The sequence below is a fragment of the Oryza brachyantha genome, chromosome 3, assembly GCF_000231095.2.
Source record: "Oryza brachyantha chromosome 3, ObraRS2, whole genome shotgun sequence".
In the NCBI taxonomy this organism is placed as follows: Eukaryota; Viridiplantae; Streptophyta; class Magnoliopsida; order Poales; family Poaceae; genus Oryza; species Oryza brachyantha.
The window spans coordinates 4,464,347-4,486,994 of NC_023165.2; the positions used below are offsets into that span (position 1 = coordinate 4,464,347).

At 45.2% G+C, this 22,648-nt stretch overlaps 2 protein-coding genes across 2 annotated transcripts; one reads left to right on the plus strand and one right to left on the minus strand.

Annotated features, from left to right (window-relative positions):
- Positions 1-1,553: 1,553 nt before the first annotated feature.
- On the plus strand, positions 1,554-5,883 carry LOC102705143 (UPF0496 protein 1). Its single transcript, XM_006649507.3, has 2 exons — positions 1,554-3,498; positions 5,626-5,883. The coding sequence occupies exon 1, from the start codon at positions 2,302-2,304 to the stop codon at positions 3,463-3,465; it is 1,164 nt and encodes a 387-aa protein (XP_006649570.1). The 5' UTR covers positions 1,554-2,301; the 3' UTR covers positions 3,466-3,498; positions 5,626-5,883.
- Positions 5,884-11,765: 5,882 nt separating this feature from the next.
- Positions 11,766-13,213, minus strand: LOC102705416. The gene is made up of 4 exons (XM_006649508.2): positions 12,688-13,213; positions 12,483-12,593; positions 12,285-12,374; positions 11,766-12,198 (listed from the first exon to the last, which is right to left on the minus strand). Exons 1-4 carry the CDS (start codon positions 13,093-13,095, stop codon positions 12,163-12,165), a joined length of 645 nt encoding a protein of 214 aa, XP_006649571.1. The 5' UTR covers positions 13,096-13,213; the 3' UTR covers positions 11,766-12,162.
- Between the last annotated feature and the right edge of the window lie 9,435 nt (positions 13,214-22,648).

Here is a 22,648-nt window from a genome sequence, read left to right on the forward strand (position 1 = left end):
TAACTCGTGCTTAAAGTTGTTTTGCTAATAAAGTAAGTCGCAAGAAAAATAAATGATATTTTCAAAAAAAGTTTGAATAAGATAAATTGTTAAACATTGTAAGTAGAAAAGTTAAATATCTTATATTATAAAACGGAGGTAGTATTAATTTAAGGAGGAGGGCATGCGATTTGACATGAAACCGATCACGCAATTAAATCATCCTCGTTTGTGCCACAAGCTAGAAAATGTGTGTGCCTTATGGATCGACCAGTGCAGTGCACCGGGATGCAAGGCAAAGCAACCTCCTCCCCCATGATCCAAGGGAGGACGCGATAGCGAAGGAGTGGCAAGGCAAGCAACGGGAAACCGTTAAGCGAGCGTGTTTGCCGTCGAGCACACCGGAATCAACCTCACGATCGCCGTCGATTGGTAGATGATCGATCGGCCGCCGCGCGCCGTCGGTGTCACCGCCCGACACGCGTACGCCTCGCCTCGCCGCGCCGGTTGCTTCGCCGGCGCCGCGACGTACTCACGACGTGTGCGAGGCAGAGCAATTTACCAGCAGATCGATCTGGGAGTAGTCAGAGCTCACATGACCGGATTGTCCTCGACTTTTTTAGCCGAGGTCAACTGGCACGCAAGACCACGAGGGAGACGGGCCCACAAGTCGGTCTCCAGGAAACGTCCTTTTCTTTTCACTGGAGATTCCTGGAAAGACCAATTTGGTCAGGCCGGCCGGCGGCCGGTGCCGGCTTTCTACTACTGCTGCTCTGCTGGCTCCGCCATCAGCTGTTCACACTTCAACACTTTTGTCCTGTTTACACTGGTGTGCCATTTTCTCCTTAATTAACTGGAGGGCGTCGTGAGCTTGATTACAGTGCATTACAGGCGCACCTTTCTGTTGCTTCGATGACGTCGTCATCGTGCTTATAAAGGGGTGCACAAATTCAGGAAAGACAGTAATGGATAAAAGTTAGTAGTATTGAAGCTTGGCTCTCACACAAAGAAAAGAAATAAAAAAGGACGAAATTTGGCCGATGCGCCCATAAAACATGGGATTCTGTAATCTGCAGGAGTATCCATTTAGATGGGATTAATGCTTAGATAACTTTGGTTCTTGGATTTCCTCAGTATGTGGACAAAACGCAGTGATGCGCGGTTGCTACTGGTAGTACTCTATTTGTCTGATATTTTCTCGTAGGCAGCGTGGAAGCGGCGAGTATGAACAGTCTCACAAAAACTCCAGAGTTCAAAGAACACCATACGTCAGATGTAATGTAACACATATATAAAAGATTTCAATCCGAAACAACAAACTCGATCCGTCAGGTGATGCACGGAGCCCAACGAACATCTCGGCAGAAAGCAAGCGATTTCGCAACAGAAATTCGCTCGCAAATTATCGCCTTTTGCACCTGCAATTTTTTCGCCTTTTCTTGCCTTTTGATGTGGAGACCCGACCACGCGCCACGCCAAAGTGGCAAACCCTTCCCACTAGTCTCCCTCTCTTTTTTCTCCAGAGTCTCTAGGCTTTGAAGTTGCCTCTTTTTTCTCCAGAGTCTCTAGGCTTTGGAGTTGCTTGCTTCACCCAGACAAACTCGTCGATCCGGGCAAAAACACGCGCAGATCGCTGTGCTAACCCTGCGCCTCGTCCTCGCGACGCGCTGGTTTTTGCGCCGCTGCAGCGCATGCACCGCATCCACATACACGCGCGTCGCATAGCGATCGATGGAGTGAGACGCATCAGGTTGCTTCCGGCGACGGCCATTGCCGCCTCCCTCCGCGCGCCGCCCTCCCATGCCATCCTTTCGTCATGCGTACAAGCCATCCCCACATCATCACCCTCGCCTCTCGCCTGACAACAGCAGCAGCCGCAGCGCGCAGCAACGCTCCACAAAACCACCACCAAATCCTCCATCCCGTAGCACGCGCCACCCCCGTCTCCTGCATTCTTCGTCTTCCCCTTGCTTCTCCGTAACCTCGCGCTTTCTTGGCCGCTTCGCCCGCGACGCAACGGGGGTGGTGGCGGCCTCCGTTTCCTTGGATAAAGCTCGGGGCTTTCCGCGCAATCCAGTTCTTCATTCTCTCTTCCGGTTCTGTTCTTGGTTCTTGGAAAGCCGGTAGAGATTGTGAGTGTCTCGGGCCAATCAATGCTCGCTCGTTTTGATCCATCCTAGTTGCTGAGGCGTTTCGGGATTTCGTCTTAGGACACTTCGTTTCCTGATCTGTTGTGTACTTCCCCAAAAAAATCCCAATATTGTTTTTCTTTTTTGAGTTCGTCTGGTTTGTGAGCGCCGCCTGCCTACTCCAGTTCCGGCAATGGGGAACAACAGCAGCAGCGGCAGCACCAGGCCTCCCCGGCCGCCGAGCTCGGAGTCGGCTCTGCCGCCTGCGGCGGCGGCGGAGGAGCTGAGCTCGTACGAGGCGGCGTGCCGATCCGACCCTGAGCTGCGCACGTTCGACACGACGCTGCAGCGGCGGACGAGCCGCGCCATCTCGACGCTGGCGGTGGGCGTGGAGGTGCGCTCGCTGTCCCTCGAATCCCTCCGCGAGGTCACCGGCTGCCTCCTCGACATGAACCAGGAGGTGGTGCGCGTCATCCTCGACTGCAAGAAGGACATCTGGAAGAGCCCCGAGCTGTTCGACCTCGTCGAGGACTACTTCGAGAGCAGCCTCCACACCCTCGACTTCTGCACCGCCCTCGACAAGTGCCTCAAGCGCGCCCGCGACTCCCAGCTTCTCCTACATGTCGCGCTCCAGCGGTTCGACGACGAGGAGGACAACGACGCCGGCGGCCAGGAGGACGACGCCGCCCCTTCAGCCCGGTACGCGCGCACGCTCCACGAGCTGCGCCAGTTCAAGGCGGCCGGGGACCCCTTCACCGAAGAGTTCTTTAGCGCCTTCCAGGCCGTGTACCGGCAGCAACTGACCATGCTGGAGAAGCTGCAGCAGCGCAAGCACCGGCTCGACAAGAAGGTCAGAGCTATCAAGGCGTGGCGCCGGGTGTCAAGCATCATCTTTGCGACCACCTTCGCGGCCGTGCTCATCTGCTCGGTGGTTGCCGCGGCCATCGCCGCTCCACCAGTCGCAGCGGCATTGGCTGCTGCTGCTTCCATTCCGGTGGGATCTATGGGGAAGTGGATCGATTCGCTACTGAAAGGGTATCAGGACGCTCTCCGTGGACAGAAGGAGGTGGTGAGCGCAATGCAGGTCGGGACGTTCATTGCAATCAAAGATTTGGACAGTATCAGGGTGCTCATCAACCGGGTGGAGTTGGAGATCAGCTCAATGATCGATTGTGTTGAGTTTGCTGAGCGAGATGAGGAGGCAGTCAAGTTTGGGGTTGAGGAGATCAAGAAGAAATTGGAGGTCTTCATGAAGAGTGTGGAGGATCTAGGAGAACAGGCAGACCGGTGTAGCCGAGATATTCGTCGGGCAAGGACCGTCGTGCTACAGAGAATTATCAGGCAACCAGCATCCTAGCTGAAAGAAGAAAGGAGAGAGGAAGGATGGAAGGTATGGATGCCTTGCAGTATTAGCTATAATCATGTTCCGATATTGTAATGCAATGTACATAAACAACAACCCATGTAGAAAAGTGTGAATGAGTCATTTGATATGAATTATTATTTGCTTCGTATTATTCATTCATGTTTGTGCTAATTTTGTCCAAGATTCTTGGTTGTGTTATTGAAAATTTCCTATATGTTTTGCTTTGATCGATTCTAGCTGTGTCTAAATAGATCCCAAACTAGTATATTTGCTAGTGCCAGTCGCAATCTGTCAGTCATGGTCATAATCATCACCATGTCACACTTAGTCCTTAGTCAGACCATACTTAGTTAGCACTTACAAGTGCTCAAAGGTTGGAGTTTATTCCTACTTCCTAGAGTAAATAAAAAATACAAAGTCATTGTCTAGTCTTCGTGGTTTTTATCGCATTCTAGACGTGTAAGTATTGGCTTGTTTCCAGAAGTCATATATAATTCTAAACTTGTTCCCAGGAGCCATCTATAATTCTAACTTCTAAGTGAAGAAAAAAATAATTTAGAAGCTCTGATCTGTAAGATATCATCTCCCAATGATGTACCAAGTTTTGCTTCTGTGCAAAACAATAGGTAGAATACTAAAAATTATAAAAATAGGTACTCACAACCAAATAATATTCTGTCTTTCTGATCAGCCTAAAATTATCTTTTGGATGATTTAGTGCTGAGTTACAGCTCGTGCACGAATATAAATTCCTTTATTCTTAAGTACTTATGTTATATCATTTTCATTTGGTCTATAATTTGTATATATGTATTTTGTTTTTTCATTCAAATCATCATATTAAAAACCTATGTAAGTCACATGTTTGGTAAAAAATTGGAATGATAAATATAGCCATGAAAATGCTCAGGTCAGCCTGTTTGTTAGTGCCAGCAATATATCAATAGGTACTCTCTACCAAATAGTATTCTTTCTGATCAGTGCTAAATTTATCTTTAGGATGATTTAGTGCCGAAGTTACATCCTGTGCACAATTATGAGTTCACTTGTTTTTATAGTACTTATGTGTTAGATATATAATTATATATATAATCTGAATTTTAATATGCAATTTATTAGTATTATGGTATTAGTTTACTAATATGGCTTCTAGTCATTTTCTATTAAGACTCTTGAGTTTCCAAATAAGACTTATAGTTTCCCTATTAAGACTTTTAGATTTTTCATTTATATATCTCTTGTAAACTGCACGTCTGCACAGGAAGGGTGCATCGGCCCGTTGAATTCATAGTCATCTCCTCACAATGGTTATTACCAGTTGACGGCCGTAGTTTTTTTTTTTCCATAAGGGTTTCTATGTTAAATTTGTGTCTCTGTTGTGCGTCTATTTTTCTAACGTCATGTTATCACTCTTTTCATAAAACAAGAGATATTGTTTAGTCTCAGAGACCAAGGTTATATGTAGGTTTTCCTCAAATATAGAATATCTTCATTTCACGTTCTTCCATTTTGAATACTACATCGCAATGAAATATGGAGTAAGCAATTTAGTGTGTTAACATGGTTTTAAGATGTTAATTATTTCTTGACTGGTGTTTAGGTGTTGAGCTTCTGCCAAGTTATAATTGGAACAATTGTTTGAAGAACTGTTTTATCAGATCGTTCAGAAAGCACGTTTTAAACTGATATTGTATACTCAAACAGAGTATTAAATACCTCTTGTCATCATGTGACAGCAGGGAATCGGTTATAGTTTGCACCACATCTTTTCGTTTCTGCTTATACTTATATGCCGAAATTTGAATTTTCAACCTTACATTTAGAGTTAATTTTAAGTTTTTTACGCCAAAGTTTATTTTCTAGCCTTGGCTTTTAGATCGCTAAGTATACGTATATAAAAATCTTATTTATAAATTATTTTTCGTTTGCAATATGTTGTTTAGTTTTTTTTCATACCCTCCTTGATCTCGACATTCCAAATTGATGATCCGAAGCTGCACAAGTTTTATAAATCCCATGGAAACCCTCTTTGTTTTTAAAATCCCCACGGAGTTATGGCACTTTATCCTACAGCATAAAGTTAGCTTGCGACGAAGTGTAGTTTGATAAAGAAAGCACTGAACTCTCTACGTGTTTCCCACTGATTTGCAGGAATTCGGTGATGGCGATAGTGATACACATGAAAGGGTCTGTAAGACTGTAACCCAGACAAGCAAGCAACGATGTGATCAGTGGCCTAAAGCAACAAATAATGCTATCAGATTTCTGTGAGCCGTCACCATTACTTTCTTTATTTATCACATGTCCTGATCTCTGTAGATTATCAGTGTGGCTGGCGTTCTTGTCTTCGTTTGATCTTATTTATTACCTCACTTTAATCTCCTCCGGGCCATATCTTCAAAAATTTCAACCAATAATCCAATTTAGAAATGCTCTGTGCCCGTATACAGCTCTGAGAGATACCGTCACAAGTGTACGCTCCCGAAAAAGGTTGGTGCGTGCAACATTCTTCCAAAAACAGCATTTGTTAGTGATTAGTTCCTTCAGCTATTCTGTAACTGTCTTGGTTATTTCTGTGCTGAGTACACTGGAAATTTGGAGGAGTTACCTGTGTCTCTCCCATATACGTTTCTGAAGATACTTCATCGTATATCTGTTTTCTGAAGATGGGAACTTGGGAATGTGGTATCGGACGATTCTCTGATGGACTGCAAATACAGTGTCGTAGAGTTCGTCGTGGCAAGGCCCATGAATTTGTTGGTGGGAGGTTATTCCGGCCCGGCTACAAACTCCACCGCAGATCAGAACGCCCAGAAAGCGAATCCCACCCTACGGCCCACCCAGCGTTGGCCCCGCAAAAGTGTGGGCTTGCGGATTCCACATCTCCCACGGCCGGGAGCGGAGACTGCGAGAACTGGACGTATTCGGCCCGATCGTTTCATGTGCGGGACAAGCGGCGCCGGACCGGATGGCTGTTGACGCGGCCGTGCGCTCGTGCGCGTGGCGTGGGGTGGGGTGGGGGGCCGTTACGAGTCGCTGGCGTGCGTACGCCCTGCCAAGCCGTACCTCTCCGTCGCGTTGCTCTTGAAAGCACCACAGCTCCGGCCTCTCCAGCCGCAGCTGGAGCTGTACCGGTAGTACCCCCTATTGCAAAGGTGGTGGTGTACGTACGTGCAGTTTGCGCGTGATGTGGTAGTAAGCAGCACGTTCCGATCCTACCCTACCCCCAAAAACCCAACGTGACGCGGCTCGAGCCCCCTAGCCGGATCGCACGCACGAGGCCTGTGTCAGAGACCAGCTCATGCAAGCCCCCCCTTTGTGTTTGCTCGGACAACTGGCCGCTGCGTGCGTTCGTGCGTGCGCGGAGTCCGGCGATCCCCACGGCCTCCGAGGCACAGAGCACAAACACAGGAGCGCGCGGCGGGCGTCGCCCGTTCCAAGGTACAGTAGCATGCGCTATCTCCGCGTGCCGTGCGGCATGTGGGTGGGTGCGGGAATTCGCGACAGGCGGCGATCCACTTGCCTCGCGAGATATACGGCCATGTGGCCAAATGGGCTTGTGTTGTGTCCACGCAACATCCCGTGTCTCTGTTAAATTTTGCCATATCAGCATCAGCGACCCGGGCGCGGCAGAGACTGAGGTCAACTTTGTCCCAATCCTAGACACTTTTAATTCCTCGCACAGGAACGGAAAATTAATGAAGCGTAACCATCTCTGAAGTCTGAACCCCATGGATGCATGAATGAATGAATGAATGGGTCTCAGTATACTGAATGCCGGATTGAATTAGCACTGCAGCCATTCGCTGCACCTGCATCGCGATCCAACGAACGCTGCCATGGCGCGTCCTGATACATACCAATAACTCCGTAGTATCGTTACTATCGTGTGCATTCAGTATACTATATGCACGAGGGTAAGAAAATACGCATTGCATCGGTGATGCACTGTGGAAGCTAGCTGCGTGCAAGAGTGATGATGGTCAGATCGAGAATTATTACACACTGCCGCACCTTTACTCTTGGAGTCCAAAGCTATCAAAAGAGTAGTTATATATCATCGGCTGAGCTCAAACGAGAACGGTGAACAGTGCTGCTGCTGCCATCAAGAATTGATCGTTCTATCTGCGCATCCACTGAACTTACTACCATACTGCCGTGCCGTTTCAGAAGCATCGAAGGGAGCTACAAAACCAACGTGGTCTGCAGAAAACAGGTTAAAAAAAACGCAGTGCATTAAAAAAAACACTTCCTTTATAAAAGATAACATCAAATCATCAGTGGATAAAAAACCAATCCAGCCGACCAACCTTTTCAGGTATTAAAGGGCAGCATTGCACAGTGCTGATGGCTCTGAACAAATATAGTGAGTGATCTTGCTGTGATACGCACATGCGGGCATCAGAATTCAGAATCGGATAATGGGATTGGAAGCAGGGGAGGAGAGGTTTTTATTCCCCCCATCCACACCTCGATCAGATCAGATAAAGTTGCCACCCGGCCGGCATGATGGGCTGGAAGAGTAAGGGCAGGCAGTTAGGCAGGTATTGCATCCGCCCCCATACTCTCTCGATGCTCAGTAGTCAGTAGTAGTCATCTCCACACTCCCATGTGTGTGCCCTGGCTCCTTGAGTGCGCGTGACAGGATCCTGTCCATGATTCGGATAGCCTCGCGATTTGACACTACACAAAAGGTAGTAGCAACCCGCAAGATGTTGTGAACCATATTGTCCGTCCGAGCCTCACCCCCAGAACTTAAGAAGTGTTTGTTACGTGAGCAATTTTATGGTCTTTGAGAGGTACTATGAGGTATTAAGTTTTTAAAGTAAATTTTGGTACCTCACAGTACCAAGAGGTATCAAAATTTTACACTGAAATTTTAGTAGCTTATGGTACCTTCTCAAGGACAGTAAATTTACTCTTGTTATACTGTTCTCTTATCACTGATCAGTCAGGCAGAGCATTTTCCATGGGCCATGGTTGATAATTGGTAATAGTACATCAGAGCTCTGGTGATATAACTGAAGGATCAGCTGCCCAATTATCGATGGAAAGAGTGTTTGTGAGCGTGTCCATATCTGTGAGAGAAATCGTTTGCAGTTCATATTTTGCTGTTCTAGGGGACAGGGATTGACTTTGGGCGTCATATTTTAGTGCCCTGCTATGAATGCAATGTTGTCCTAGGATGGATCCAAGGGGGACACCGTTGGATGTACAACGATGATGCATTGTAAACTGGAAGCATTGGCGGGAATGTAGCTGGATTCTTAGTGTACTGTGCACGGGATGTCTTGATCCATCCATCATCCCCATGCACCAAATTATGCAAAGGATCAACGTATAATTTCCATTTCCGCGGATGCAGTGCAGCTTCTTTATATCTGACTTCTGAGTCTGGCAGCTTCTGTTCAGTTAATCATAGACACTGAACTGTAAAATCAGCCCTCACCTTCAGTTCAGCCTACTATAACTAACTAATCTGAGTTTTCCAGGGAAAAAAATGAACTTTTGCACGAGTGCCTGAATGAAAGCTACAGGTCGGACTAGGAACCGCAACAACTTTTGTCCGCACATGCATCAATCAGGCCATGCACAAGCGCCCTTCTTCGGAGGGTACGTGTAACTCTCCGGCTAACCAACAACGCGCCGCTAGCTGAAAGCTAGCATTAACCTTCCATAACTATGAGTCTATATTGGTTCCTGCTGGGATCAGCGGCATCATATCAACTGCAGCATGTGCCAAGGCACGGCGTCGCTTCAGTATACGTACGCCGCCCCCCTGCCTCGCATATAAATGAGGCAATTCAACGCCCAACAGTATGCTCGATATGTAGCATACAGTAAATACTCCACTCCTGCCACCATATGTGCATGCAGTACGTGGCATATATGTGGCTCATGGACGAGCTAGCTAGCTAGTACGAGTAGCTAGCACTGTACTGGTAGACGTAAATAAGAGCTCGCCGTACCAGTACAAGCGAACGTACGTACGCAACGCAAAGCATGCCATGCAGTTATGGAGGTCGCTCGATTTTACGCTTGCCTCTCCAGCGCGGGCACCAGCTAAGCTAAGATCGAGCCAAGCTAGCACCCCGAGTCGCCGGCGTAAATGGAGCCACCAGTAACCGTGTCCCCGGATTCACAGACAGCGCTGCCTCCGGCGCCATCTGAACTGTGCGAGATAAGACCGCATACATGCATGTAGCCAGTCACCGTCTGGCTAGCTGTACTTGTGGTACGCACCACGCAAGCAACATCATATACTTATCTCGATGCAAATGAACTGCACGGCTCGCTTAATTTGTGGCAGTTAACCATCGAGAACATTTGGATCAAACGGGTTCAAACCAACCATACATTAGCTAGTGACATGCATTGTTTACTTCCTCCGATCGAGCGAAATGGTTTCAAACGACGGTAATTTCAAACGTGTACCTTAGTCTAGATACTGTAGTGTAGTAATACTAGCGGTACCAGTAACAAGTAGAGGCAGGTAGGTAGCTTTTAGCTAGGCACGATGGAGAAGAATCTGAGAGGCACAGATCCCGGTGGCTGGCGCGGCAGGGCATGACTGCTGGCACATCATCATCGCCAGCGTGAACAGCAGCGGTAGTACAGCCGGCTTAGCTGTTGGGTGTATCATCATACGGGCGATGCGAACCATGCCGCCCCATCCTTTCGGACCCGCCGGTGTTGGCACCCCCAATTCTGGAAAACAGCCACGGCGCCACCGGTGATCGATGGATCCCTCCCCTCCCCTCGCCTCCGGTTAATTAGTTCCCTTTGCCCCGTGACGCCGCTCATACACCGCACTGCACACACACGCGACGCGGCCCCCGCCGGCGCCCGCATCTCACCTCATCTCCCTGCATTGTGCCACCCTGGATCCGAAAATGACCGTCATGGAGGAGAGTCCTTTATTTCCTCCTTTGATAGTCCCTCTCCCGTCTTGTGTCTGCACTTCCCTCTGCGCTTTCACGTCATCACATCCCGGTATGCACACGCATATGCTGTAAGCCTGTAACATATTCCCTGGTAAGATAATTACACTATTACCACTAGCTGATACCAGCTGCATGCAGGATCGATATATATATATATATATATATATATATATATATATATATATATATATATATATATATCTACACCGGCAGGTGTAACAGTAACAGTAGCAGCGATGCGCCTGTGGCTAGCCACAGCCAGTAGCAAACAAAAGGGAGTCCTTGGGCGCCACTTGCTGTAGAAACGAGTGACGCGCACGATAGCCGCTGATCTCGCTATGATGGCTGCCGATAGTTACGAGCAGCTGTTAGGTCGCTGTGTTGCTCCGTCCGTCGATGCATCCATGCAGCGATCGATCGATCAGGAGCAGTAAGGTTTGTCTCGGCGCCGTGGGGGGTGGGGGCGCGGCAAGTGGCAACGCGGCGGGTTGAGCTTGACCGCGATGGCCGGTAGTACGTAGCGCCAGTGCGCCACCCCCACGCAGCCGCAGTGGGCGGCCAATGGGCGCCGCGCGAGCGCGATCGGGCGTTTAGCCCTAGCTACGCGTCCCTTGCGCCATTTTGTTCTCTTGCTGGAACCGTGCACTAACCCGAGGGACCGGGCGCAGACACAAGTACTCGCCGCGCACATGCCCTTTTTTTTGCCGCCTTAAAGAATTCATCAGAGAGATCTTGTGCTCAAGGGGGCCGGGAGCAGTACGCGCCCTGACTGACTCAGCTAGCTACTCTCCACTAGAACATGCGTTGATTTTTTTCCTCCCTATCGATCCCTCTGTTCCTCCCAATGGCATGTGGGTCCTAGCCCGCACTTGAATACAACGCGTATCGTGCCACTTCCTTTTGATAGGATCAATCGCGACAAAGACATGGCCAGCCCAGTTGCTCAGAGAATTAGCGAAAACAAATAAATAAATAAATCTGGAATGATTATACTAGAGGAAAAAGAAGATTTTGCACGAATGTAACGTGAGATCTTTGTTGGTTACTCTGATTGACTGGTACTAGTACGTACAAACGTCGTTACGTGCGAGCCAGGCTGGTCCTAAGATTATTAGGTGCTTTTTTTAGTTTTGTGTAGGAGATGATGATACTCTCGCCGGTTGGTTGGTAGGCATTAACTATGATAGCTGCTTTTTTTTTTCTTCTGAATCTTCTGCTGCAAATATCTAGAAGCGATCAGTGGATGGTTCTATCGGCTCACGACCGTGGTCTTGGGGTAGTGTAGGATAGAGCGGTTGACGTCAACGTTTGCAAACACACACAGAATGCAGGGGATCACAATGACAAAAACAGCAAATCCGGTGCAAAAAGGATTGGATTTCACGTTGCCTTGTTTTGCCTCAGGTGGTTGTTTCCCACTGCATTGACAGCTAAAAAGTAGAATACTAACTGCAGCTGGGGGAGTAACAGGGACAGACGGACAGTCATAGTGAAACAGAGCGAAGAGAGAGTGACAGACAGAACAGAGGAGAGAGGGAGACAGACAGATGGTGGATCAATGCAGTAATCATCTCTCGGGGATCTCAAGATTTGCAAACTCATTCTACCTAGCTGCCCATATCGGCCTCTTTCTCCCAGGAACGGAACGGAACAGAGAAGAGCAGAGCAGTGCGCGCACACACTGCACAGGCCAGGAACACCACCATACGATACGAGATCATCAACAGCAACAGCTCCTCTCGAGTCACCGCCTCTTCTTCTCAGCCCCACCTCTGCGCGCCTGCAGAAACGCCACACGTTTCTTGGTAAGATTACGAGGATACGGTTTTGCACTTCGCTCAAGTATGGAGGCTAGAGAATGCCCACCTGTCTTGCGGGGATCGCATTGACAGGTGTAGTGGAGTAGGAGTACTGCATTTGCATGTAACCGCTCAGGGGAATCCCGTTCAACGGACTCTAAAAAAAATTGCAGAAGCGATTAGCTGCCATTTATCACATGAAAGAACAACATGGGACGTTTACCAAATGCAGGTTTTATGTTGGTACGCACGAACGGCAACTCACCTCGAAGCCCGTCGTGGCGGACAAGGCGCAGGAGAAGTCGGCCGCATTGCCCATCTCCATCACTGGTGAGGCTGCTCCGCCATAGCCATAGCCATTGCCCTCAGCGGAGGCCTGCAGATGGTAAACGCGCGCGCATCAGTAACCAAGAAAGGAGAAGGAATAAAACAAGTGAGCGGATGGATGTTCTCTGAAGACGCCACATTACATTGGTGTACTTGAAGAACGCCGGCGAGCTGGCCGTGTCCTCGAGAAGAGATGCGCCGGCAGCCGTCTTGCTCTGCCGCCTGGCGGTGGGCTCCATCCGCCTGCCTCTCCTCCCGGCCGCATTGGCATGTGCGGCGGCGGCGGTGGCGGCGACGGACTCGTCGTTGCCGGTGGAGTACTGCTGGCGTGGGCCGGAGGAGGCGTCGGAGATCATGGACAGGTCGTCCTCCTCCGCGTCCTCCGAGTAGTCGCAGTGGTAGTACGGCTGCTGCGCCTTGCCGTGGAACCGGGCGGTCCCGTAGGAGTAGGACGAGTGATCGTCCAGGTAGGTGGTCCAGCCGGACTGGCAGCCGCTGCTGCATCCCGAGCTCGCCGCCGCCATCGCCTCCCCCTCCATTCCCACCAACATCGATCTCCCGGCCGGGTCTGCCCCCTCCTCTCAGCAGCAGCACACCCTCTAATGTGCTACCAATATCACCGCCGATGAATTGGTGGCGAGCAAGCGGCGGCGGCAGTAGACGAGACGATTACCAGCAGTGCAGTACTGCCCCAGCTAAGTAGTCGGAGGCCGAGGAGGTGGATGCGGAGACGGGGAGGCCCCACCCGGCGCGGGCCGTGACGGGATCGAGGACACGGACTCTATCACTGGCAGGTGGGGCCACGCTCCGCGGGGCCCGGGGTCAGGGAAGTGGGAGAGGACGAGCGGTGAGAAATCACGTGTGCTACAGCGAGGCAAGGGGGTTGTAACCTGTACGTGGACGGACCCGTACCCGTTAGCTGTTACGTGGTCGCTGACACGATCCTGGTGAATCCCGTTGCGTTCGGGAAGCAGCGAACCAAACACGCGCGAGGCCCTTCCGTGTGGTGCCGGCCGGCCTCGCCGCCTCGTCTGTCTCGTCCTCCTCCGGTTTCTCTCGCTCCAGGCCCGGCACGTACGGTACGGCCGCATGCGGACGAAGCAGCAGCAGCAGCTGGCCAGCTGCCAGCAGGCAGCCGATGCAGGCAGCGAGCGGCGAGGTCGGGGTCCGGAGGCCGTCTCGGGCCGGAGGCAAGGGGCGCACGGTGGTTGGTGACGGATGTTTTGTCCTGCTTGGACGCGCGTCCGTCCGCCCGTGTTGTGCCAACTCGTGTTCTGACCATCTGGGCATGCGCCTCGTGCGCACAGGGCAGGTCTCATCTATTCGTTTATATTTATTTTTATAAACTAAATTAAGACTTACATTTAAAATTAACTTTAAGTTTTATTCATCATAAGTTAAGTATATAAATGTTATTTATAATTAATTTTTATTCGCTAATAAGTTGTTTTGTACATCCTTATTTAAATGAAAAAGTCGAGACCATAAATCTGTTCGCTACTTTGGCGTACGTGGTGACGGATCATCTGCTAGTGCGCCATCATTACAAGACGTCAAGAGCAATCAGGCGATCGCGCTCGATCGACGGATCCGGCCGCTTGATGCCACGCACCGTCACCATATACTGTACATGTTCCAGTGAATCAGTGGTGTGATCCTACAGTTCAATAGTTCCATGCCGGGGTTTCACCGTGCAAAAAGGTACAATGGGCTATGTATTGCTGATTGTATTTTGGCCTGAAGGATGCCAATTTGAGTCGCTGTTGGAGAACACACGTACGTTCCAAGAAGGCAAAAACTTTTGAACAGTTTGAGAAATAAACAAAAAAAATGCAATTGATGGACCTCTTCGCTGCAGTGCTTAGGATTACGACGGGCCTTGGAGACAAACTGCACAGCTCGACTAACACAAGTGACTGACTTCGCCGCTTTACATAATAAATCGACCTAACTTTACATTAGTTCACACAAGTGACTGACTTACTTTTATGTTGCACGTGATTTTGGAGCATAGTCAATCGGTACTTACTGCGATTTAAAATACCTGTCTCATTTATAACGTTCACCTTTTAATTTTAAACACGAAATAAAAATTACACACAAGATATGAACAGCGTTTTTATCGGAAATACAACTATACAACTTTCATTGATCATAAATATTTTTTTTAAATATAATAATGACAAAAGATAAAACATGTTTGTCAACATGTACAAGAAAATAAGACCGGAGGAGTACATACAACGACACTAAAACTGTACTAAATATATAACTATATTTACACTAATATGTATTCCATATGGGCAGCTCTCTAGTGCATTTTATTGGTAGTATTATACTGATAAAAAGGTATTTTTATACTTTTTAATACTTGATTAACAATATTTTAGAATTTTGTATTTTTTGCTATAAAGATCATAATAAAAAGGACAATATTACTCTTTCAAATTTTTACTACATCTAATATTGTTGGTAGTATAATTTATTCACAGTCTTCCAAGATCAACCGTGTGAATTAAATTCTACTACCAATAAAATACCCTGGATCCAGCTGTCAGCCCCATTCCATATACATCTATGAAAGAGTAGAAGAGAAATTCTAGTCTTTGAGAGATAATGAAAGGCGCCAAACTTTTTTTACTTTTGAGTTTTAACACATCTATCTTTACTAAGGTACTATATTTTGTATTATAAACCAGGGTAATTTGCCGTAAAATCACTTGAACGTAATTACATTTTCATCAATCCAGACATTGTTTGTACTCCATGTGCAGCTTTGTTTGAAAATACAAGCTAAATTACCATTTAACCGTGTAACTAAATAGGTCAGGGTGAGTCCAGCTGGCTTGTATATTTACTAGAGCCAACAAATATGTTCTCTCGTACATCAATTAAATGCCACACCAGCTGCCTCATGTGCTTTTCGATCGATCATTCGTCAGATCAGTCGTCAAGATCGATTTCATGTGAACTCTTGCCCCATGTTTGCCTTTTAAAAGATAAAAGGTACCACGTGCCTATGGAACTTAAAAGGAAGTGAACATTGCACAAAAATTAGTATACTGATATATATAGTTTGTTTCGCATATGACTTATCAAATATTATATCACACTAAAATCAAATCAACATAGACACAAGTTAAATGTGACAACATGTAACGAGTATGCTCCTGAGGAGGCATCAAAGACCGGGTTGATGGTAGCAAAAATATTAGGGTTACGGGAAGTGAGGTCTAACTTAGTCTTTAAGGAGCACTACTACAAATCATGCCAACATTGATAGTCCATATCTGATGGGACCTGGGAATCCGTTATGAAGCTCGTCACCTATAATGGGTTAGCAATTTGGCCCATAAGAGGTTGGGATAAAAAGGCATGCCCATCACACATTTAGCTCATCTATGATGGTCCGTGTGTTACAAATTGTCACTGATTATCGGTGTTGGTTCGGAGTATTGGGCATGTCGCCGATAAACACCTAGCTATGATGATCAGTTGTTTTAATTCACCTGTCACAGCTATGCAAAACCATAAGTATACCGAGCTCACTCACCATGTGGGCTATCCCATAAGCACATTGTTTTCTATTTCCTATCGGAGAGTTAGGGGTGAATTTTTATGTAGCTTCATGGGTAAAGAGGGGGTGGGGATCCTATCTAGGATATACTACATCCATCCACAAATATAAGTATTTGTAGATTGTTTAGTAGAGATTAAGGTTAAGAAGAAAATACCATAGTGCTCCTTAATAAATAAGGTATGTGGGGGAGAAAATGGGAAGAATTTTAAATGGGAATTGATTGATGGAAGAAGTAGTACTACGAATAGTGCTAGAAATGCTTATATTTTGGTATATAAGATTTAAATTTCACAAATGCTTACATTTTGGAACGGGGAGAGTAAGTTGTATTTTTAGCAAATTGTATTATTCTAATCAATGTTTATTTTTAATATTGCAGATGGATAGAAAAAATATGTACAATAATAATTGCTTGTGCCAAGAGTATAGAACCGAAGTTGTTTAGATATTGAATACCGCGAAGGAGGACAAATCTATAAGAGACAAGGAATTGATGGTATGTTTATGCATAAACTACAAAAAAAAGAGAGAAGATGTTTGCTGAAAGAGTAGCCACAATCTATCTCACTTAATACATGTAGGATTAATGAAATATTACTCTTGTTGGACCAAACACTACAAGAACATGTGACGGCTACATCATTGAAAGGGTTGGACGAGCTGCAAGATGAGGGTAACATGTTCATTTCTTCTACGTTGGGTAGGGAAATGTTTGGTGTCAATAACGATGCTCTTGATTAGTTGTTACAGGATGTCCAGGTTTCAGCGTAGAGCTTTTTTAACATCCTTAAAAAGATACCTCAAGGCATCATATTTTTCAGTATAAAATCTTGATACCTTGAGATACCATAATTTTATAATAAAATTTTTGGTACCTTAATGTACTTTTTAAGGATGGTAAAAAAATCCATTCAACATATAACAAAACAAACTATGAGAAGTTCACAAGCTTGGTAACGGATTCTGAGACTACTATTTTCCCTAGGTTTGAGGTCAATGTTGTCAATAGTACTTGAACTTAAGAATCTTAAGGCAAGTAATACCTAGCCAGACAAGAGATTCCCGTAGTTCCTTGATTTGCTCTAAGATATGCTCCCTAAGCTAAACACTTTGCCAAGGATGAAGTATGATGCAAATAAGGTGTTGTCTCTGTTAGGTTCGTAGGTCAGAAGAATTCACGCACGTCCGAATGATTACATATTGTACTATAAGAAGTACGTCAACTTGGATTCTTGCCTTAAATGCCAAGCTTCTCGATACAAGACTAAGAATAATTTTACAAGGGATCAAACAAGGGTGGCATGTGAAGGTTGTGTGGCCCCTTGGTCTTTGCCACCGGTATTTTTACTATATTTTCGTCACAATACATATATAAGATAAAAACACATCAATACTTCAAAAGAGATTTTTGATTGGAACATTAAAAAAAATTACAAGAGATAAGATGATTGAAGGCATGAGTTGTGATCCCTTGGTTATTTTTCTCCAAAATCCTATGTTCTAAAGGAATTTCAATCTGAAGGTAGGATTCAACCCTTTGTTACAACAGTTCCTCTAGGATTCGCTTTTAGAATTAAAATCCTCCTAAATTTCATGTTATGCTTCTCTTGCAAATCAAAAGGGGCCTTATAGGAAAACACTGCTTTCTCTCGTTAAAGGAGAGGACATGTGTGGGAGGGTGTTTAGGGTAACATATGGAGAAATTTAAATGTTGGGCGGAGATAGGTAGTACTTTCGGAATGCTTATATATGTACAATTTTAAATACTAGAAAAAGAATATTCTAGAGCAGAGTAATATTCATTGAGGGTAATAATTATTTGGAAACGAGAGTGTATATTCATCATCTGTACAGCGTCTTTGTCACTCTTTATTGGGTAAATTCCTAGCGATCCGGTCATTCTCATGCATTTCATATGTCAGTACGCAATTTATGCTTCCTTTTTGTATTTAAAGTGGACATTGACGTTTACATAGAGTACAGAGTTTTTTTCCTCTTAAATTTCACATAGATATGCATTTACTTGAAGACATGTTAGTGATATAGTGAAAAACTAGCATCATAGCCCGCGCAGATTGCGCGGCTAGCTTCGTTATAAAATTTCTTATATAATATTAAATATAGTTTTATATTATATTGTAAAATATATAATATTAAAGTGGTAATATAGTTTTAAACTTGGACCTAACTTAGATCAAACTTTTACATTTGATGCACCGCAAATTAAAACAATGACTTCTTTTATATTATCTTAATAACATAATATATCTAAGAATAATGTTACAATAAATCAAAGTTGTACAAATTTATGGCATAATATCTCTTATTTTGTTCGTCTTCTTTAATTACGTATCTTTCGTATATATTACTTATTTATGATTGTCCATAACCTGTTTCAGACATATTTTTAGGCATATGAGGATTTTTTTTGTTTAATCTTGCACGATATCCTCGTAGGGATCAGATGGCAGCAGCGCCGATTAAAACACTCTGATTTTTTCCTTTCCTCGTCCGATTTCCAAAAAATATTATCTTTTCTTTTTTTATCTATTATTTTCCTTCGATTGCTCGATTAAAAAACTGACTTTTTTTCCTTTCCTTGACGGCAGCGGCGTCTATTCAAACAAGAAACATGATTTTCCCTTCTCTGGTCCGATTCCAAAAAATATTATTTTTTATCTCTTATGCTCAATAAAAAAAATCTGATTTTTTTCTTTTTCGTCCGATCCAAAAATCATTATTTTTTCTTTGTTTTCCTTGTCCGATCAAAAATCATTATCTTTTCTTTTTTCAATTCCAAAAGATCACTTTTTATCCAAAAAATCACGTTCTTTTTTCCTCCTAAAAAACTACTTTTTATCTCTTATTTTCCTTCGACGGCTTGATAAAAATTCGATTCCAAAAAATCCAAAAAATCATGTTCTTTTTTATCAAAAAGACAGTTTTTTCTCCTAAAAATACTCTTTTTCGATCCATGCTGTGCGTCCATAGCGGATCCTACTGGGCCCAGGAGACTAAGAAGCAATATGTTCTTTCTTTTGTCCGTTTAAAATTTTTTTGTCCGATTGATTTTTTTTTCTGTTTTTTGTCCGATTGTTTTTTTTCTCTTTTTTCTTATTTTCTCTCGATTAACATGAGATTTTATAGCCCGTGAGAACGAACGTGGTGGCTCCTTTTTCTATAACCTTTACACATTTTTTTGGTTACATTGTAGTGACATACACGAAGTAAAGATCGAGTGACACAAGCAGCGAAAAACCTCTAAAAAATATATTCAAAACGTGTACTATGTCTTGTAAACCGTAACTCACACTACAAAACTGTATCCGATATCTAGGTAATTCCGTGAAGAAGAAAAATCGCATCCGCCTAATGATCAAACGTTCGAAAATTTTAATTCCATCAATTAAATCTAATCACTGTCATTAGAGGATAATCTGAAGGTATACACGCAAGTTAAAAATCTCATACACGTCCTTCCTCCTCTTCCCAGCCCCAAGCGTGTTTGAAAAAAAAACAAAAAATCAAATACTTGATAAATAGCAAAATTGAGAAAAAATAGGTCCTACCTATGAATTTCTGACCGGTGATCTTTCAGTCCAGCCATGGCATGAGCCATGCGTTCCAAGATATTTGTTGGGCTGTAGCATGCTACACGAGCGAGACGTCCGGGAGGTCCCCCTGCGCATACCCATGCAAATTGCAGTCCCGGCCGAATTGAAACCGCTGGTTTGCCGATCGTTTGATTACGAATCTCATCGTAGTCAGGTGGCCATGTAGCCGTCATGCAAGCTAAGTACTATGCCTTAGAAGCAGGAGGTCCGTAGCGATGGCGATTCTTGGAGAAACCTCATGCACAGATTAGTCATTAGTTAGCATCTTTTTTTCTTTTTCTTTTTTTTTTTTGCCCCTCGTAACAACGAGCACTGTGGGCCGAAGGAAAGGGAAATTTTGATTGATCGATCGAACGATCTCCGGCGATTGGCGAGAGTACGTACGTAATGATCGATTGACTAGGTCATCTCAGAATCAGAATAAGCTGGATAATAACGTATGCAAACGCTGCATGTGCACTCGCTGGAGAAAATGTACAGCGGCGAGAGCAAGCAGCAGAAAGGGAAGACGACGGCTGTCGGGCTGCTGATGCATGTAGGATACGAGGCAGTGGTCCAAAATCATTGCCTAATCATGGTCCGTAAACGGCAAATATGATCCATCACACATGGCGCATGTGCCGCCCGCCGGTGTGCATCTTATGCCACCTCTAATAATAAAAATAGCGTGCTATCTCTAAGCATTCTATAAAATAATTTCTTCAATGGTCTAGCTCTTGCTTATAATACAAATGACCATATAAGTCATTCTAACTTGACATTAAAATATGTGTAAGAGACTATCTTTTGATTAAGAGGTAACTTTTATTTCTCTTTTATTAAAAAATTATATAGTACGTCTTATAGATAAGATAGCTTATAGATATTTATTGAAGATAGCCTTATGGGTTAAATGGATTGGGATAAATCAGGGGATCGAGCAGCTGTACTGTACTACTGTAGAATGCAAGGAAACTGATGGGTGTCCGGCCGGTGAATTACATGTCATCGAACACCTGATGGTGTCATGAAGATATCGAGATATGTACGTACGTATGGTGTCTTACGGTTACACTGATAAGTTTCCAATCTCGTGGGGTTGCAAGCTGTCGTGCACCATCGGATACGCACCACCCACCAGATGATTATTCCCCTATTCCTGCCGGTCGATACCACACTTCCCAATCCCGTAATCCGCCTCCAGACCAACATGCCATCTATATGATCCTCCATACCCTATTATTTATCCATATACATCGCTGAAATTATAAATTGATTACCAATTCAAAATGCATTTTTTAAGAAATTATCTATACAACATGTGACAACAAAAACCATTTAGGCTATTTAAAATTCGTAAGCACAACAACCATGTTGTTTTCCTCCACTGTTGTCATCACCACATAAAACTTTTATATATATTTTTAGCAATTTAAAAGTCAATGTTTAAAAAATAAACTAATTAGTGATCTACAATTTATATAAGAATTTAGGTTTACACTAAAAGAGAACGGCTTGGACAGAATGTTGGAAAAGACGAGGGTGATTGTTTAGCTTTGTCGTGGAAAAAACCAAACGGCATATTTGTAAATAAAAAATAATTTATAAATAAAAATTTTATTTTATATATATATATATTCTTAATGATTTAAAATCTAAGCTAAACAAACTTTGGTGAAAAAAACTCTAAAATTAATTTTAAATTTAAGGTTAAATATTTAAATATTGATTTATAAGCACAATCAAAAGAGAAAAAAAAAAGGTGGACGTCTAGTGCCCATGGTCAACACTGGGTGTAGTAGATCTATCGATAATTAGTGACGCACTGATATCAACATCGAACCAAATAGCGAAGCTCATGCATGTCGATCTGACTTGCATGTGTAATGTTCCGTTGAAATATATCGATTAATCAATTAATGTTATCCATAATCCAGTCGATCGATCAAACGGACCACCACCACACCATCGTTTTCACGCATTTTTCTCCCGTCCAGCTTCAATTGGCCTGTTTGTTCTTTTCGAATATTATATTTAGGCCACAGCTGGTAGTAGTACGTACAAATTAATACACGCACAAAGCGAGCAGTCACGAGCGCGCGTAAAAGCGCAGCGTTACGTAACATACGGGTCGCGAGCGATACGCAACGCAAAGCCCCTTTTGCGTGCGGGTATAGCTGGCCTGGCCGTAACGGATCCCGGGGACCATAGATCGATCCACGTACACATGTGTGTGTGTACACATGCACGCAATGCGTGACAGCCCTCTTCGACGGATGATGGGGGTCGCTCGATCGCTCGGCCTCCCGTGCCGTGCGATGGACACTATAACGGCTTCCATGTGCCGAGATTTATTTCGTGATGCGATCGATCGGGAGATGCCATTGCATTTGCGTTGCATGCATGCGTGCAGGCCGGGCCGGCCAGTCTGGTCTGGTCTGGTCGCCGGCCGCCCCGCATGTGTTATCTCCCAGCTGAAACAGTGTACTTGCCTCGCCCAGCACGCTGTTGCCCATTGGTGGCGGGGCTCCGGCGTGTCGCCTTGCGCCGGGACTGGTCGGCCCGTCGTATGCGAGAACGAGACGACGCGCGATGGATCGGACTACTATTTAGTTAGGTACTCGCTAGTCGCTAGCTAGCTAGCTTAGGCATGCTGGACCGCCTGGTCGAACGGAACGGACGGACCACGGACGGGTGGATTAATTCTGAGCAGCAAGCGCCCTCGCTCGCCAACAACACGGTGGTGGGGGGAGCACGAATACAGCTGGGAATACTCCGATACACGCTAGCTGGCGACGTGTACTACGGAGTACAGATCGTACGTGTGTATGCTACGGCGGCATGGCATGGGCCTGGCGCTGGCCTTCTCGAGGTGGTGCGTATCGATCTGCCGGCTTGCTGGGTGGCAGGCTGGCGGCCCTGGCGTGCTGC